Genomic DNA, 20,033 nt, shown 5'->3' with positions numbered 1-20,033 from the left:
GTTAGGCTCAAAACAAACCAAAACAAAAAAGAAACCTTCTCTAGGCAGACACCCTGACAGCTCTGAGAAGAACCAATTTTCTGTAAGGATAAAAACCTGACCTAAGAATTTGAACAGTATGCTGGGATACAGCTCCGTCTTCATTACATCCTGAAATTGAGACACCTCAAATTATGTAATTCCACCGAAGTCTATCTTTTGAGACACATCTTAAAAATGATGTTGCAAAATGCTTGCAAGCCATCAGGCAAAGAATTAAGCACTGACAGGTTGTCATTGACTGTGCACATGGGAAGTCGCTTGTGCATTAAGAGGAGCGTCACTCAATCACTCCTTCAGTTGAATTGCTGGCATTAATGGAGCCATCCAGGTTGACACCTCTAATTTGTTGCTTACAAAAATTTCAAAGATCACACTCAGATGGAGGCTGGAAAGTGGGATGTTATACTGAACATTGAACATTGTCTGTCACAGGCCTGGCAATGTAGTTGAGGGCAAAAGAAACCACTGAACCTCTGGGAAGAGATCACAGAATTTTCACACTAGGACGGAATAGTCTGACATTTGTTTAGAGAGACCTTTTACTAAGGTCAAAAGTGCCGGCCACTTAAAAGCTTCAGTTCTCTTTGAATCATTAACATGTAATTCAAGTAAAGGATAATTTACACACCTAGCTTAAACACTAGTAAATGCAGAAGAAGCCTCATTTTCCTTTGTTATTATGCCTTGGAATTGAAAACATGGGAGGTACCATAGAGAGCAAGCTCACTAATGAAGGGAATGGAGAGCGGTGAGTCACCACGATGCTGGTGTCACCATGCAGCCAGGCATCACTGCTGATGCCCAGAGATGAGTCTAATGGTCTTTCCACTGTGACTGTGAGGAGCACTGGGCTCAAACTTTGATTTTGATACTAGAGAAATTATAATTGTATAGATAAATATCTACTATTTTATTTATAAAATAATGTGTAAATATTGTTTTTAAAAATTTATTTATTTTTTTAAGAGAGAAGGGAAGGGAGGGAGAAAGAGAGGGGAGAGAAACATCATTTGGTTGCCTCTCGCACACACCTCCAACCAGGGACCTGGACCACAACCCAGGCATGTGTCTTCACTGGAAATCGAACTGGCAACCCTTTGTTTCACAGGCCAGCACTCAACCTGAGCTACACCAGCCAGTGCAGAATATTCTAAGTAAGCTTTACCTCCCCACTCCTCCAACATGATATTAAATTGATGGTACATATCAATAGGATATTTTTTAAAAGGAAATAAAATAATTTTAGAAACAATAGTCATCAAGAAAAAGTACCTTGTATTTAGTTTACTCTATTTAATCAAAGAAAGGCTTCCAAAATTGTCATCTAAAATAGTTACATTTTCTAAGAAGGGAGACGTCACCTGGCTCGAAAACAGGCTGTTAAGGAAACGCCATTCCCCGGATATTTCAAACTATCGAGGCTTTCCAGCACTACTTTTCCAGCTGCAGGTACAATGCATAAGGCTAAGCGTATACTTGGTGCTTAACAAATATCTATTAAAATTTTAAAAGTGATATCAACCCTCATAAAAATAAAGCTTTATGTTGTTATTAATGTACACTTGAATTAAATTTTTAAATTTTTGCTTTATTTTCAAGTCAAATGAATTAGAACTGGCCATCTTTGAACGGCCCTTTTCTCTATTAGTCCTTTAGTATACTATGCCAATTTTATTATCCCTGAAAATAGTCTCAATTGGCCTAGAAAGGGGCTTGAATCTCATTCTGTCCAATAAATTGCACACAAACCTGTTTAGGAAAGAAATGTTAAAACTTTCAACTCAATACTGGAAAAATACTTGAAAAGTCCCAAACCTAGGATGTATGTCCCCTCTCTAGTAACAAGGATGATGACTAACTGGCCCATTTCTCAGTACAGCTTTCTGTGAAGTTCACTTCCAATCTATCATGAGCCAATCATCAGAAGGATGATTTAATCATTAGAAATGTCCATGTTTGGTTAAATAATTCATACATATTTTCCAGTTATGAAAATCAACCTGTTCTTTTTATGTTGAACTATTTTTAAAAAGATATACTATAAATACTGGCTAATTATAAAAACACAAATGACATGGTATATTTTACTACCCATAAAGTGATCAATTCTGCTCTTCCTTTTTATATTTCATTAAATTTTCTCTTATTATCACACTTTTATCTGGCCAATTACCTTATTTCTGGAATTTTCCAAGCCATAAATATAATTAGCCATGTCACATAGAATATAGTTCCTAATGTTTTTTCATATGATACTCTTAGTACATGAACTTCAAGCTGCTCACTAAAAAAGTGTCTCCTGACTGCCTGTACACCTCAGCACCATGAAGGATACAAAGAAGTAAATGGTCTTTGGCTTTGAGGTGTGTCTGGAAAAAGTTCAGCCATTGTTAATATAACAAGAATGGTTTGAGCAACATGGATGAAACCTGGCAGCCAAGGGTGTGGACTGGAATGTGCATGGTGAATAGTAACGAGATCACTGTACTATCAGTGGGGGTGGTAGACGCTGTTGAGTGAACATGTGCACTCAAAATGACTAAGCGAGTAAAATAATGAATCTGCATCAAATAGTGCACTAAGCTTGAACATTCCTCTGTGAAAACTATTCAGATGATTCAGAAGGCTGCAGCTACAGGCAACTGGTCACTGGCAAATTCATCACGACAACGCGCCCACTCATGCATCATGTCTTGTGCAAAGTCTTTTGGTGAAACATCAAATCACCCTCGTGACTCAGCCCCACTACAGCCCACATTTGGCACCCTGTGACTTCTGGCTTTTCCCAAAACTAAAATCATCTTTGAAAGGGAAGAGATTTTAGACCATCAATGAAATTCAGGAAAACACAACAGAACAGCTGATGGCAATTGGGAGAACTGTGTGGGGTCCCAAGGTGCCTCCTTTGAAGGGGACTTAGGCGTCATTGTCCTATGCACAATGTTTCTTGTATCTTCTTCAATAAATGTCTCTAGCTTTCATATTAATGGCTGGATACCTTCTGGATAGACCTCATATAGTCTAGTTGGAAAAATTTATCTGATGAGGGTAAAATTAGCAAATTAATTAGTAAATATGGTCAGAATGGAAAAAAAGATTCATGGACAAGTAAGGATTTGAGCTGACCCCTAATAGAGGCATAAGGTTTGGATAGCGTTGTAGATTATTCAGACTGCTATAACAAAATACCATAGACTGGGGGACTTATAGACAACAGAATTTATTTCTCATAGTTCTGGAGGTGGGGAAGTCCAAGATCAAGGTGCTGGCAGATTTGGTGTCTGGTGAGGGCCTGCTTTGTGGTTTATAGATGGTGCTCTTATCACTGTGTCCTCTCATGTTAGAAGGGGCAAGTCCTCTCCCTGGGGTCTCTTTTATGAAAGAACACTAATTGCTTTTATAACCTAATAACCTCCCAAAGACCCCACCTCCAAATACTATCATGTTGCGGGTTAGGATTTCAACATACAAATTTTTGTTGAAATTTGTAACATAAACCAGCCTATAATAGAAAAAGAATAAGGGAAAGGGTGTTCTCAGTGACGGACCTGAATAACCAGAGAGGTGGGAATTTGCACAGCATGTTCTTGAGATGGTGTACAGACCCGGTTAGAAAGGGCTACTGGGAACATTTGGGAGAAATGAAAAATAAGTGACATTTTTATGTGGGGTCAATTTATGGAGCATCCAGTTATTAAAGAAGCAATCATTTCACCCACTCTCCAGGTCTTGGCTTTCTTTTGCTCTTATATCTACATTTTCTTTCATGATATAACAATGGCCTCTGTCAAAGAACAGTTTTTCAGCTTATAGTGATTCTCTCCCCTCCTTAAATATCTATCCACTTCCCATCCATATGGATGGGGTAATTCCTAAGAGCCATGTTTGTGCAATGTGGTTCAGTTCTAATGTCAATAGACTGTAGCTGCAGATGGCTCATTCTCGCTAGGACAGAGATGCTACTCTAGTAATATGGAATTGAGACTAAAAGGGACTGAATCAATCTATCTCTTCATGAAGCTGGAACTGTGCCATGTGATCCTGGGAGCCGTAGGAAGCCATGGTGCGTCTTTCATGTGAAATAGGTAGCTGAGGAACCTATTCTTGCCCAGAAAAGAAAGAGGCAGACACACAGAGAGAAACAGAGACACGTCACAGAACACCCACAGTTCCCGATGGCCTTCCAATTCTCACGTCCACTGCTCACCCAGCTACATTTCTGCTCTTGGATTCTGAGACACTCTCTATCTTTTACAATCAATCCCCTCTTTCTGCTCAAGCCAGCGTGGGGTTAGGTTCCTATTATTAGAAACCCAAAAACTCCTAATATAGTGATGAGTAAATAGACTTACTGAAGTCCTGCTGTCCTTCACTCTTCTGCATGCTCTCTCAACTTGTACTCTCAGGACAAGGTTTCTTTCATTCGCCTTAGGGTGAGTGCACTGCTGTCTCACGTATCTGAGTGTTACAGTCTCCACTGTGCCCTCTCGGTCCCTCCGCCCAGACTCCTGCCCAGCTTCTTTTGATTTTACTTTCTGTCCCTGGATGAAATGCTAACAGAGAAACACAGAAAAGCTGGGAGTATAATTTATATATGCCTGAGGCTTATGAGTAGATAATGGATTCCATAGCCCAAATGTCCCAGGATCTGTGATGTGCAGGGATAGAAAACAAGACAGTTTAATAATGAAAATGCTATTCAGATTCTTTTATGGTAGGGCTACTCTATGCTGCCTAAATTATTCAGGAGGCCACATGAGAGATAAGGCCACCCCTTGCTTAAAAGACACTCAGCAGCTCCAGGGCCAGCAGTGCCCCCTTACCCTCTGTTCCTTGTGGCCTCAGCAGCAGTAGGCTTTACCAGATATATACAGAACCACTGCTTCCAGAAATGATGACTTGAAGAGGTTACTACTCTGACTAGAAAATCGCGACCTGGGATGTTCACAGAGAAGCCCCTTCCTGCTGACAGTATCATGCATGAAAAGTAGGTACAGAAGCCTGAATGCTCAGAAGCCCTGAAGGGACCCTAAAGGCAGATAACCAAGTCCTAAACCAGCTAGCTGACAGCTGTGTCAACACAGCCACAGTTTTATCCAACAGCTAAACTAAAAATAATCTGACACTTCACCACAGCATGCCTGCCTGGCTCCAATGTGCAGAACAAATGCTGAAATACAGGCTGCTGCTGTATTTGCAACAATTAAGGTCTAATAACATCAAGAGGGATTCAGAGATTTCAAAAAAAGATCATCTAGGAAGGCAATTCCTTGGTGCTCAGTTGATTAGACTAATGCGTTGTTTCTCTTTTAAAAGTGATTTATTTGGTGTCTTTAGAAGTAGTATACAAAGGGAGTTAGGGTGTGCTGTTGGCTTCTTTCTGATAGTATTTGGTAATGATGCTCCTTGGATATCTTACTGGCAACATTGATAGATCTTGTTCATACTTTGTGTAACCCCTCACTAGAGAAGGAGATCCTTGGGGGCAAGAATTATGTCTTCATCTTTGTCCATCTCTATATCTCTAGTACCTAAAGAGGCCTGGCAGTTTAGAAATCTCTCAGTAAAATATTTACTAGATAAATGAATTAACGAACAACTGAAGAAACAGCAAAAGTCCAACTTTAGGAGGAGTTTCTGGGAAAGCTTCTTAGAGAATATAATAATTGGTCTGAATGTTCAAGGAACTGTAAATTCATTGGAGTTGATAAAACAGAAAGGCAGAGAGGATGAGAGTGAATGTTCCAAGCAACTGAAATTCCCCTCAAGGGAATTAAGTGGTTTGGTATTACATGTGGGCAAAAGGAAGGGTATAAAGCTAAAAGATGGGCAGGGTCCAGAAGGACCGTGCATATTCTGCTAAAGAACTTGAATTTTGTAATGTGATACACCACACATAAAAAAATGAAGGATAAAAATGAAGGATATGATCATATTGATAGATGCAGAAAAACATTTGACACAATCCAACACCTATTTATAACAACTCTCAGCAGAGGGGAGATGAAGGATCATACCTCAACATAATAAAGGTCATCTATGACAATCCCACAGCTAATATCATGCTCAAAAGTGAAAAGCTAAAAGCTTTTTCTTTAAGATCAGGAGCAAGACAAGGATCTCCACTTTCACCACTTTTATTCAACATAGTAATGGAAGTCCTGGCCATAGCAATCAGACAAGAAAAAGAAATAAATACATCTGAATTGGAAAGGAAGAAGTAAAACTGCTATTGTTTGTAGTTGGCATGATATTATACATAGAAAATCCTACAGATTCTACCCCAAACTAATAGAACTAATAAATGAATTCAGTAAGGTAGCAAGATGTAAAATTAATATTCAGACATTTATTGAATTTTATACACTAATAGAAAGTAATCAGAAAGAGAAATTAAGAAAATAATCCCATTTATAATCAAAGAGAATAAAATACCTAGGAATAAATTTAACCAATGAGGTAAAAGACCTGTACTTAGAAAACTATAAGATATTGAGAAAGGTGAAAGGGATTAAGAAACATAAATTGAAAGTTACAAACATAGTCACTGAGAGATAAAGTACAACATAGGGAATATAGTCAATAATATTGTAATAACTATGTAGGGTGCCAGATGGGAACTAGAATTATAGGGTAATTCTTTGTTATAGGGATCACTTTGTAAGGTACATAAATGTCTAATCACTGTTGAATACCTGAAACTAATATAATATTGTATATCAACTGTAATTGAAAAATACTTTTTTTATCCTCACCTGAGGACATTTATTTTTCATTGCTTTGGGGGAGGGGAGAGAGAGAGAGAGCGAGAGAGAGAGAGAGAGAGAGAGAGAGAGAGAGAGAGACATCAATGCAAGAGAGAAACATTGATTGGTTGCCTCCTGTATGCACCCAGACTGGGGACTGCATGCACCTGGACTGAAGATTGGGGATCAAGAATCAAACCTGCAACTTAGGTGTGTGCCCTGCCTGGGGATCAAACCCTCAACCTTTTGGTCAGGGGACAATGTTCCAACTGAGTCTATATAGGCCAGGGCAAAAAATAATTTTTAAAAAAAGAGTTAGAATTTTATTTTACAGGGGATGCCTATCACAAAAAGATTCTCTTATGGAGAGGAACATAATGAGATTTCTTATAGATATTTTTCTTTGGCAGTAACATGAGGGTAATTGAGATGGAATTTCAGAGATCAGCAAGAGTCTTTTGCAGCTAATAGTTCAGGTGAGGAATGATAAAGGTCTGACGTATGGCTGAAAAGGCCTATGTCGGTCTTCTTCTTCCACCGTTACCTTTTCACCACCACCAACACTCTCACAACTGCCTTCAGGAGCCAGGCCTGAGAGTGCTGAGTGATAACAGAAAATGCCAATCACTATAGTGCTTCACATTTTTATCTTAATTGGGTCACCCCAAAGCCAAAGTGGACTTTTCTAGAAGGCCTATGACCAGAAACAGCCCCCCCCCAAAAAATCCCTGAAAAACTCTTTCTGAAGCCACACTTCTTGGGCCACCTCACTTCTCCCAGTAATTATTGTGCCCACCTGCCACAGTGGACTTTTTCAGTAAGGGAGAGAAAAAAGGAGAGGCAAAGAGAAGAGAGGAGAAGAGGCAGGTAGTAAAGGAGCAAGGCAGATGGTGAAGACCCTTTATCTCATTTGTGAATAAAGATGAATGAAATTTGTTACAAGAAGAGTAGAAGCTACTTGCTTCTACTCTTGTGGCCTCAGATTTGACAAAGGACAATTGGGTAGATAGAAAAGTGTCCATGAATATTTGCTCAGCTTATTTATGGGGGAAGACCAGCTCTCCCTTCACTCTCCTGCTCGTATCTAGTGGGAATTAAAAGGAGCTAACCCCTTTCTCTGGGACTGAGGTTCTCAACCTCAGCTATATATTTACATTAACTAATAAAAAATATACTCATGCCTGAATCATATCCCAAGAGATTCTAATTTAATTGGTATAGGATGTAGTCTCAGAATTGGTCTGTTTATAGAATTCCTTGGGTGATCTGAGTGTAAAGATGGCTGAGAACCATCGCTCTAGATTAGGAGTCAGTAAAGTTTTCTGCAAAAGGCCAGAGAGTAAATATATCATGCTCTGGGGGCCACAGGGTCTCTGCTGCAATTACTCTACTCTGCTGTTGCATTGTGAAAGTTAGCCAGAGACAATACGTACATGAAATTATGAAAACAGGCAGTAGGCTGAGTGTGGCTCACAAGCCATGATTTATTGACACTTTAGAGGCGCACTCCAAAGGAGGATGGATTGTCCAAGTCACTAGGTCAGGTATGGAGAAAATAGGAAAACTATACTAGTTTATATAAAAGACATTTGGAAGAATGTTCTAGTTTTTAGTAAAATGAGGAATGTTTCTGAGTTTGATTTTACAATATGCTTGGATCTTCTGGGAAAGTGAAGTTTTGGTAGTTGACAAAATTTCATGTTACCGGCCCTGCCGAAGCTATCTTAATAATGACACCGTGTAGGTCAACTTTACATTTAAAATCTGACAACAAAGTGTTTGGAGTTAAAGTCTTGGTTCAGTATGAGTCAGGCCCAACTTAAGGTGAAGCTGCCAGGATAGATCTGAGCAGTGGAAGAAAGAAGGAAAAGAGTAGACTATTAAACTTCCATTAAGCCTCTATGCTGCTTGACTTCTTAGGGAGACCATGTGTGCTTTTTGTATTTCAGATAAAAAAAAACCCAATAAAATATAATGAAAAAAAGAAAAAACCTACAATGGTGAATAAGAAGGAGTTGACATTAAAGCTGGACACTTGAACTTTGAATTAAATTAGGACAGAAAAAAATTAAAACCCAAATAAGAAGAGGGTCCTACAAGGCAAGGGCAGTCGACTGGTGGGCTGCTCCGTTTTACGTGCTCTCCAACTTCCTTGTCTAGCATTCAGTCATGAGCCTGTGCTTTATTTCTATTTTGTTTTGTTGTTATTGTTTTGTTTTTAATTCTACGTGGATAACCAATTTTAATTTATACTATCATATTATGCTGAGAAATCTAGAAAAGGCAAAGGCGTTAGACAAATGAAGTTTTGCCTAATCATTAAGTTTTCCCTCCATCATTGCTGGTTTCATTAGTCTGTGTGGAAAGAGAAGTAAATGATAGGTTGCTGCAAATCATGCTCCTTACACTCAAGGCTAGATGAGCTCTGTGGGTAATGGTATCCTTACCTTTATCCTATCGATGTTGGCTTCCATCTTCAGCTGTTCCACCAGCTTCCTGGCTTGCGCTATGCTGGCAGTGTTGTTGCTGGCCATTGGAGTGCTGGGTGGGTTTTTCAGACACACTAAGAAAGAAAACAAGGAAGAAGAATGCATCAGAGAATTCAGGAGCTGCCAAATGTACAGGTTCATCATAACTGAGGGATCCAGCCTTCTACCTCTTCAATCCAGCACTGCCACGAGTTGTCAGGCAGACCGGAACATGGGTTTGCTTTCCCAACTCCCTCACCTTTTGCCCTTTCATCCTTATTTAGGGGGGAAGAGAAAGGATGTTACCAAGTCAGTTGTAATAAGATATGCTGCCACGTTAATAAAGCAAGTTATTAAAATTATCAGTTTATAAAATAAACTCAAAATAATACGGGTGATGGTATATGTTATTACTGCTGTTATTTATTGGGTACTACTACTGTCAGATACTGTGGAAGTGCCCCGGGAGGATGAGAGGCAAGCAGAGAGAGGAACGGTAAATTACATAATCCTTCAGGACTAAGGACACCGAGTTTACCCTCTTCTCTCGACGGTCAGGCTCAGACAGCAACTTCCCGCTACACTCGCCACCTAGGCCTATTAAACTGCGGAGATGCTGTAGTCTGAGGTGTGGCTTTGCAGTGTCACTCATCCAGCATTGTTTTAAATGGCCATTTCTCTTCACTCTGTCTGAAATATGGCTTTATTCACAACTATTCACTTTACTCACAACTCTTCAGAAACACATCTATAATGTCCAGGGGGTGGGGTGCCATGTCTAAATTGTGAATTATATCAATGAGTTCACGAGTGGCATTCTAAATTAAGAGCAACAGATTTACTACTTTTCAAAACATGCAAATGGAACATAACTATTTAGAGAGTAGAGCTCTGAACCCAGGTAGACTGAGACATGGTTTCTTTGCTGCTGGCTCTGCCAGGAACCCTTCTCATCCTTGTCCCCACCCCCTCCCACTTCCTATCCCAATTTTATTTATCTTCTAATTCTTTCTTGACCCACAGTCTTACTTCACTCTTGTTGTTCATCTCAGAATGCATCCTATTTTATTTTTGCCCATTTCCCCTGCATTCTGATCTCACTTCATGCCAAGGTACCACATGCTATTTCAGGACCATCTGTGTAAATGTGCCCCTTGGGGTCACTGACACCCAATAATGAAGCAATGGCTGAGAGCTGCAATTTAATTAGTGTGCATGACTCAGAAATGAGAAGCATTAACACAGTGCTTCAGTCAACACTGGTTGAATCTTGTTCAGAAGACTTTATATTAAAAGCCGTGACTTCTGCTAGCTTTGGGGAATATTTTTATCTAGGGATAAAGTAGGATCATGTTACCATCTAAAAAAGGAAAGAGGACAAATAGAAAACCTGGGGAAGAAAGAATAACCCATAATAAACTCGATACATAAATTTTTTACTATAATAAAAAAATAATTTTTAATTACCAAAAAAGCAAAAGACTATAAATTATCTCCTTTGGTTCTTATTTCTTGATATCTGGTTTTTCATAACAAAAAAAGAAATTATGTATAACTCTCTGCAAACAAAGAAGTCCCTTTATAGACAGTGCTATTTTACAAAGAATGCTGCAAAATAAGCCACCTTGACAACATGTATGTTATAAATTGGAACATAAGTTAACTGTTGCCTCAATTTATTTTCAAAGGGCTTGGTGATAATAAAATGGGAGGGAAGATGCAAGGGATTTTAAAGCCACAAAGATCTCCGACTCTGCTTTCACATGTTGAAGACCAAGAAACGTGGAAAAACAAACAGAAAATAAATAACAGGAGGCTTTGACAACTATGATTTCATTCACATGGTTAGGGACCCAATCATCTCAGCCCTACAGGGAAATTAATTATATGCCCCTGAATCAAACACACACCTAACCACCTTGCAAAACCTCACAGGGACAAGATGGAATAGCGACTTATCCATTAGGGTAGCCTAACTTTTCCATTCATCCAGATTGGAAGCAGCCATAATCTTCAAGCCCCTGGACACTGTTCTGTAAAGCTACTGTTTCTTACAAACTAAAATTTATGAATTTTAGCTGGGCATATTTTAGCAGAGAGACACATTCCCCAGCCTCTCTTGAAGCTCAGTCTAGTTAAAGGACTAAGTCTTGGCCAGTGGGATATAAGTAGAAGTGTCCTTGAAGGGAGGGGGTGTGCCCTTTGCCTCCCCTTCCTCCTGCTGCTGGCCTGGGTGGTAGTCCTGTTGACTATAGAGCTCCATCTTAACTCTAGGCTACACTCCAGGGTGAGCAGGAAGGATCTGGATCCTTATTGATCCTGCAGAGCCACCAGGCCAGCTGTAAACTGGTTCCCATCTATGTGAAGAGAAAGAAGCACTTATCTTGTTTCCATCACCATTAAGGGTGTCTCTGCTATTGGCTGACAGATCTGCCATTAACTGAGTAAATAACCCATTATGTTCATTTGAGTACCTAGGCAAGTCTATGTCTTGTAATACCTGTTCCTGCTCCCGGGAAAGCTGTAGATGTCCTGAGGAGACTGAGCTAGAAAGTATATGAACTGTCTGTTGCTGCTGTAATATATTACTATAAATTTAGTAGCTTAAACAGTAGAAATTTATTCTCCTACAGTGTTGGAGGCCAGGAGCCTGAAATAGGTCTCACTGGGCTAAATTCTAGGTGCTGCGGGGCTGCGCGCCTTCTGGAGGCTCTAACAAAAAATCTGTTTCTTTTCCTTTTCTAGCTTCTCAGGGCTGCCAACATTCCTTGGCTCTTGGCCTTTTCCCTCATCTTCAAAGCCAGCAAACATACACTGAGTCCTTCTCCTGTCATATTACTCTAAACTCTCCTCTAGTCGCGAACATCCCTCAGACTCTCCTCCTCCCCCTCCTTTCACTTAGAAGGATCCATGTAACCACATTGGGCCCAACCGGACAATCCGGGATAATCTCCCTATCTTTAGGTCAGCTGACTAACAACCTTAATTCCATCTATAAGCTTAATTTCTCTTTGCCATGTAACAACATATTCACAGGTTCCAGGAATAGGGACATGGGCATCTTTGGGGGCCTTTAGCTTTCCTTCTGCCTCCACAGAAGGAGACCTCTGTATAGACAGAGAAGGGAAGGGGGGAGGTGGGGGTTGAGATGGGAAAGGAAGAGGGATGGGGCAGAATGCAAGTCTAGAAATGCTGGGGGAGAGAACACATTTGAAACCTAAATGGGCTTAAGAGAAAAAGTTAACATAGGCTTTGATTTATGCTCCCAGTTTTAGGAAGATCCATCCTGAATTTTCTTGTTTTATCATGTGACCCAACAGAGGCTAGCGCCACTTTTAGAATCACTTTGTGCCTTTCCCTCTTTTTTACATCCAGCTGCTTTCCCATAAAAGCAATGACAAAATCCCCGTCCTGAAGACTGAAAACTGTGAAGTCCTAGACCAGTGTTCCAAAGAGGTGTGTGTCTTCCTAAAATGTGGCTGTGGTAAATAAAAAAGTTGCCTGTCTTCCAAGCTTGAGGCATTTGGACAAAGCATTTTACACTTACACGCACACATCCTCTTTTCACCATATGAAACCGAAACCATATCCAGTAAACAGTAACTCCCATTCTTTTCTCCTCTCAGCCCTGAAAACAACTATTCCACTTTCTGTTTCTATGCTTTTGGCTGGTCTAGGTATCTCATAGAGGTAAAGTCGTAACAGTATTTGTCTTTCCATGGCTGGCTTATTTCACTTACCATAATGTCCTCGAGGTTTATCCATATTGTAGAATATGTCTAAATTTCCTTTTTTTAAAGGCTGAATAATATCTCATTTTGTTGATGGGCACTTGAGTCACTTCCATGTTTTAGCTACTGTGAATAAAACTTCTATGCACATGGATGAATAAATATCTCTTCGAGACTCTACTTTCAGTTCTTGGGGGTATATTCCTAGAAGTAGAATTGCTGGATCATATGGTAAATCTTTTTCATTTTTTGAGGAACAGCCATACTGTTTTCCACAGCAGCTGCATCATTTCACATGCTTAGCAAAACGCACAAGGGTTGCAATTTTTCCTTATCTTCACCATTGCTTGTTATTTTGTTTTTTTTTAAAATAGTCGTCATCCTAATAAGTGAGAAGTAATTTCTCATTATGGTTTTGATTTTTATTCCCTAATGATTAGTGATAATGAATGTCTTTTCTTATCAACCATTTGCACACCTTCTGCGGAGAAATGTCTATTCAAATCCTTAGCTCATTTGTTTCTTATTTTTTAAGTTTTAAAATTTTTTAATTTAATTTTTTCCATTACCACTTAACTCCCTTATACTCCTGCCACCCCTTGCAATAACCACACTTAGTCCACTTTGAATTTTTTGTTAAATTATATTTTTTATTACTATTAATCTCATATCAGATACAAGGTTTGTAAATATTTTCTCCCATTCCATGAATTGCGTTTTCACCGTGTTAACAGTGTGCTTCAAGGCACACAAGTTTTTAATTTTCGTTAAGTCCAATTTGTCTTTCCTTTTTTTGTTGCTTGTGCCTTTGTTGTTATATCCAAAAAATCATTGCTAAGTCCAATGTTGTGAAGCATTTGCCCTATTATTTCTCCAGGGTGTTTTATAGTTTTTAGCTCTTTTATTTAGGTCTTTGATGCATTTTGAGTTAATTTTTGTATATGACATTAGCTAAGAGTCCAACACCATTCTTTTGCATGTGGATACCTAATTTTTTCAGTACCATTTGTTGAAAAGATTGTCTTTTTCCTATTAAGTACTCATCACCCTTGTTGAAAATCATTTGACAATATACATGTGGGTTTATTCCCGGGCTTTCTATTCTATTCCTAAATTAATCAAGTTAATTTCTAAGTATTTTCTTCTTTTGACACTATTGTAAGTGGAATTTTTAAATTAATATTTTTTTCAGATTGCTCATTGTTAGTGCATAGAAATGGTATATCACTGATATATATATTAATGGGGAAGAAGCAGGCTTTTGCCTCCCACCCTTCCTCATTGGAGAGCACTTGCGTGCTGCGAGAAGTGTGGTTGGGGAAAGAGTCTTGTACCTCGTTTCCATCATGGGCCAGAGTTAGATGCTTAGGCAGTTTCAACAGGGAAGCACAGACAGAAATCAGACATTCTTGGCTAATGTTCCTGTTTCATTTTATGTGTAACCCAAATGAGGCAAAATGATTTTTTTTTATAAGAGGGAAGGAAATTGTTTGAATACACTAACTAAAATGGCTAAAAGAAAAAGTAAAATTCTGCTGAAGAGATCATGCAGATAAAGCTTTAAAACACACACACCTGGGCCGTCAGAGGGCCGCTCCAGAGATTCAGCCAGCTGTGAACTCTACGTCTTCTACAAATCGGTGGGGCAAATGGAAACTGAGTCAGAGTCTGGTTCTTTTGGGGAAACTTTGGATTCCTGAGGCCATTCCTGGACTCTCAGAACATCTCTGGGAGTCAGCTGGGGTGGCGATCAAGGGTGGGTAGCACTAGAGTGACACTCTTTGGTCCAACAAGCTGTGCTTAGCCCAGCAATTGGTAGCACCTGTCAAGCACTAGATCCTCTGGCACCTAGGTTATGGCACAGAATATGGGTGCTTACACATCTCTAAGTTCGAAGTAGGGAACGATAATACTGCATACTAATTCTTTCAGAATTCTACAGCCAGAAGTTCTTTTTAAAATTCTAATAATTTACTCTCTGGAAATTCCAAATGGGATTCCATCTATTCCCCAGGCCCCACACCAGATTCACTGGCAGTGGTTCTCAGTCAGGGGAGGTGCCACCTCTTACTCCATCACTGGGAAATGTGTGGGGTGGCCTGGGTTATGACAATCACAAGAAGTGTTCCTGGCATTTAGTGAGCAGAGGCACAAACTCTCGCGCCCCGCAGAGTGCCAGGCCACAGTGACTCGTGCTGCTCCAGAGGCCCACAGGACTCTCAGCCGGAAAGGGCACTGACCGAAATGGCCACGGAGCCATGCATGGAAAACCTGCTCAAGGAAAGTACCCCACCGAACTGGACTGTTAGACTCACGTCTTATGATCCCGATTTCCTTGCCAGTGATGAATAAGTGTTAAGTGCTCATAATTTCATTAGCATTATGCTTTACAGATATTTGATTCCTGCTATCAAAAAGGGAACATAGTCTCTTTCTTGCAATGCGCTGGTAGAATGAGATTATGCTGGGTTTTATCTGTCCGTGAGCAAAAAGAATACAAACAACAAGACCCCGAGAACAATGATAAAGCTTGTGTATGACAGACTGGCCCGAATCTGCAGGAATGTCCTAATTATCCCACCTGAATTCCAAACCCAAGAATAACACAGAAGGCATTTTATTCTTCTCAGCTGATGAGAGGAGCATTTCCCCACCCCCACCCCAGCAACATTAGAGAGAGGCCCGTCATGGAATAATAACCATTATCATTCTCTTCCTAAAAATACATCCAGCATTTTAATTTCTTCCAGGAGGAACTTTTCTGTTAAGAAACCACACATTTTCTTGCCATGGAGGCTTGGGGATAAACATACAACCCCTTATTTCGGTGGCACGAAGATAAATAAATGTTTTGCTAATGGAATCCTTGCCTTAGAGAGTGCAGGTTAATTGTGGAGGATCCCGTTCTTTCTTGTACTCTAATGGTGTTTTTTAAGCCTGGTATCCGTCAGGCTTCCCCGTGGCCTTTCATTTTAATTACAACTGTGTGTTTCCCAGAACTGTGTTGTGATATTTGCAGTAGGTGCTAAGGGGATTTGATTTATTTGTTTTGTATATTTACAGGTTCAGATTACATTGGCAATAAAACAAGCAATTTTAGGTCTAGAGAACAAATGAGAGGTTTACAGTTTCTCAGTCACCTGACGATACCTTCATTATTCTCATTTGTTAGCTCGCCATATCATTCATTTGTGAGTGGTTGTTACTTGCTCTTGAATTAGAGGACTAATTTCAAACTATTCCAATGTAAAATATTTTGGAGCTTATTTCTACAATTAGTCACCTAGATAAATATCTTTGTTAACTGTTCATACCACAATCCAAGTTTAGCTCGATCATTTTGTCACTCTTTTTTTTTTTGATCACTACTTTAATTTATTCTGCAGCAAGTAAGTACACCAGCACGAACTTGGTTAGATTATGCATACAAAGAGTACAGTTAACATGCTTTCCCGTGAAGGGCTCTAACAGTCAGAACACCAGTGAATTTATGCATAGCAGCTGCAGTGTGTATCAAATAGTAATTGTAAAACAGTCTGCCAGGCTTCAGTGTGGTTTTTTGTCAGGCATCTCTCTCTGTTACCAGTTGGCCACTTTGACTTGATACCAAAATGGCACATTTTAATCTAATAGTGTGTACTAATCAGCACACACTAATTTCTTTTTGGTTCTCCAGACGCTGGGGGCATTTTAAATCAATAAGGGATTTATTTGTGAAGCTTGTTGCTCTTCCCCCAACACCTTCAAGCCCCAGAGTATCAGGGTTCCAATCCGTCTTGGATGCTCACTCTTTCCCAACTACGTGTCTCAACAACTGGAGACGTCACCAAGATCTATTTCGGGTGTCACAATATCCTAGTTTCCTCATTTGCTTTTGCTCATTTTTGAGCAGTAGTGTGGAGCTGCAGGTGGAGAATAAAAACAGAGATGAGAATAGGGCAAGTGGGGGCAGGGTGAGAGGTAGGGCAGGGTATATCCACACAGACTTGGGCATGGAGGAACTTGGGGATAAAAGGAATGAAATTATTTAATCCTCACCCTAGAATATATTTATTGATTTGAGAAGGGAAGAGAGAGAGAGAGACAGAGAGAGAGAGGAACATTGATTGGTTGCCTCTTGTGTGCGCCCCAACCGGGGATCAAAGCAGCAACCTAGGTATGTCGTATGTGTCCTGACTGGGAATTGAACCCACAACCTTTTGGTGTATGGGATGACACTCCAACCAATTGAGCCACCCAGCCAGTGCTGAAGTGAGATTGGACTCCACTGTAACTGGCTGATATTTGAGGAGAAGAGGGGTACCTGGGAGGTGAAGGGAGAGGAGAGGAGGGGACCCAGGGAGGTGAAGGAGGCACAGGAAAATATCCTCCCCAGGGGAGCCTCAGGGAGTTCACAGGCAGCCAGAACGCAGAGAGCTGGACAACACAATGGTGGCTACGGTGAAAGATGGATTTATAAACAAAATAAAACAGGGGTCTTCTAAGTGCCTTTTTCCCCATCCCATTCCCCGTCCACCTTCTAGTGCTTCTCATTTCTGGGAATCGATTTTATAGGCCAAAAGCTCTGTTCTTTCACTGGAGGACCAGGAACTCATATTAAAAATGAGTATTAGCTTATAAACCAAGGGCTTGCCATGTTCCAGGAAGTGGGCCAAGTGCTTTAAAGCATTATCCTATTTAACCCTCACAGTTCCACGGGAGTAAGTAACCACTGCATCCCTAGTTGGAGGAAACGGAAGTTTAGATTAAGTCAGAACATTAGTGAGAAGGGTGTTTCTGAATCAGGTTCCTCAGGGAAAGATTTTCTTCCAGCCTCTTAATTCACATTTTTAGAGGGAGCAGAATGATCCTAATCTGGGGCCTGTGGTATATGTTTGGTCATTTCACAAACATAATAGCAATTTTTCTGGTCTTTGTAGCGACAGAGAGAACAAACACGAATGAGGGCTAGTGTTGAAGCTATAGCAAGCAAAAGGGCCAATAGGGAAGAAAAGGAACCAAGGGAGAGACATCACCTTAAAATCTACTCTGTACTACGGCCATGCAGGTTTGCTGGGATATTGACACTCGCCCGTTGGGAGAAAGACAAGATCCTGTCTGCTTTCCCTCAAACCAGCACGGGGCTGTCTATGCCGTGTGGTAGGTGGACACGAAGACACAACACAGCTTCCCTGCTGCACTGGGTGCCAGAAACCATTCCATGAAATGATAGCTTTCTACTTCCCAGTCAACTGTTGCTTTTGGAACAACATCTCTGTGAGGTGCAGCCCTCCTCTTAGAAAAGGCATCATCGGTTAGTGGCTTTTAACGACCTTGACAAAAACACAGCCCTTGAAAAATGTTGACTCAGTCCCAGGATCTCACAGATTTTGTAAAACAAAACAGGAATGAATAGGCCATATTGCAACTTAAAAATCACATGTATGCTTTTAGTTTTTATCTGAGCCTTGTATAAGGAAACTGCTTGTTATTCACAGATGGGGCTGGCAGTCTTAGATGTTAAATGGGCTTTGTTCACTCCACAAAAAAGATTAGTATTTTGTGTGGCATATGTTGAATTTTCTTTCTTCTTTTTTCTCCTTCTTTATTTTTTTGAATATGGAAGCCCAGACCATGAGCCAGTAGGATTCCAACAAAAGAAAAATAATGAGCTTGTTTCCATAGAAATGGCTCTGTTAACCTCCTGATGTCTAACACTCCGCAACAGCAGGCAAGGGGGATCTGACAGGCAGCGGCCTTCTGTCTCCTTGGCGGAAATTATCTATTGGTTAATTAATTTCTTAAAAAAAAAAAAAAGAAAAAACACTGCTTCAATTCTAAATCCTCAGTGGATCTCAAGCCTTAGGCAGCTCTGGAGTCCAGGGAGCCCTGCCTGTCGGAGCTTCCTTGCCACTCTGCCAGTGGCCCCTTAGGCTTACAGAATGGTACCTCCAGAAGCCCTTTGGCTGAGCTCCTCAACACAGCCCGCTGCCCCCAGTAAGAACTGGACCTCCTCCATTCAGATTTGTTTTTATCACAGTGTTGTCTGGGGATATTCCCTGTGAGGCAACGGATGGGTGGTACAAGCGTGAAAAAACAGGCTCTAGAAGATAGGAGACCTGAATTCTAGTGTATTCTGACACTCCCAGCTATTTTATGGTGGGAAATCATTTCATCTTTCTGGGGCTCAGTGGCTCAGCTGTAAAGTGGAGATAACAGCTCCAGGGCTGCACAAGTGTGCTTAATGCTCGTGACAGCATGTGTGCCTTATGGAGTGCCGTGCAAGCAGCAGGCATGACTAGAGAATGACCGCCACCATTTATTGAACAGCTACTAGACACTGGGCCCTAAGAACATTACATACACAATCTCCAATCCTCACAACAAGGAACGTGGAAAAAGAATCAGTGACTAACAAAGGCAAAGGGAAAAATCTAGGCTGATGATCAACCATGACTCTGTTAAGTGAGAACTTAACAATAAGCATGAACTTAACATTCCAAAGGGAAGGAAATCTTTGGGAGGAAGATGAGTAAATCTTCACATTCAATTTTGAACTTTCCAATTTGCATTGACAACCCATGGAAGAGATACAGATTATATGAAAATCAATTGTGATTTAGAATTAGTAAACAAGGATTTATTGAATGCTTGATGAGTGTGAGCCAGAAGCCTGTGCCCAGGTTATGCACAGTGTTTCTAAGGAAACCAGCCACCGAGCATATGTTCTACTTCAATAATTCTAGAAAGGCACTTCCTTTCATTGGTATCTTCTGGAGGGAAAGGCTCATATCCACATGCAGTGTTTGTAAAGGTTTCCTGTGCCCACAGAATAAACTTGCTGCCTACTGCAGGCTAATTGGTTTTGGCCTCCTCCTCAGTCCTGTCCCCTGTATGTAAAGGCCAGCAGAGCATCTGTGCATGCACAGCAAGTGTTTCCATAAAAGTCTCCACTGCCCGCTGCTGCTCCACATCAGCAGCCCCAGTCTTCAGCCAACCCAGCCTCACTCTGGTCTCTGGACCACGGCAGCCACGATTTTGCCGTATCTCTTACCCCTCATGCATGC

At 40.6% G+C, this 20,033-nt stretch overlaps 1 protein-coding gene across 3 annotated transcripts in view; it reads right to left on the bottom strand.

The window, feature by feature from the left end:
* The window catches only part of GNG2 (G protein subunit gamma 2), a 105,551-nt gene that overhangs the window by 10,912 nt on the left and 74,606 nt on the right, over positions 1-20,033 (bottom strand). For all 3 annotated transcript variants that reach the window (XM_024568312.3, XM_024568311.3, XM_045201949.3), the window contains one exon: positions 9,236-9,351. In XM_024568312.3, the coding sequence (XP_024424080.1) occupies positions 9,236-9,322 (87 nt within the window). In that variant the 5' untranslated portion in view covers positions 9,323-9,351. The remainder of the gene's footprint in view (positions 1-9,235; positions 9,352-20,033) is intronic.

This window comes from Desmodus rotundus, chromosome 7 (genome assembly GCF_022682495.2).
Source record: "Desmodus rotundus isolate HL8 chromosome 7, HLdesRot8A.1, whole genome shotgun sequence".
In the NCBI taxonomy this organism is placed as follows: Eukaryota; Metazoa; Chordata; class Mammalia; order Chiroptera; family Phyllostomidae; genus Desmodus; species Desmodus rotundus.
The sequence above is the reverse complement of the archived record's forward strand: the minus strand, read 5'-3'. Positions and strand labels throughout refer to the sequence as shown.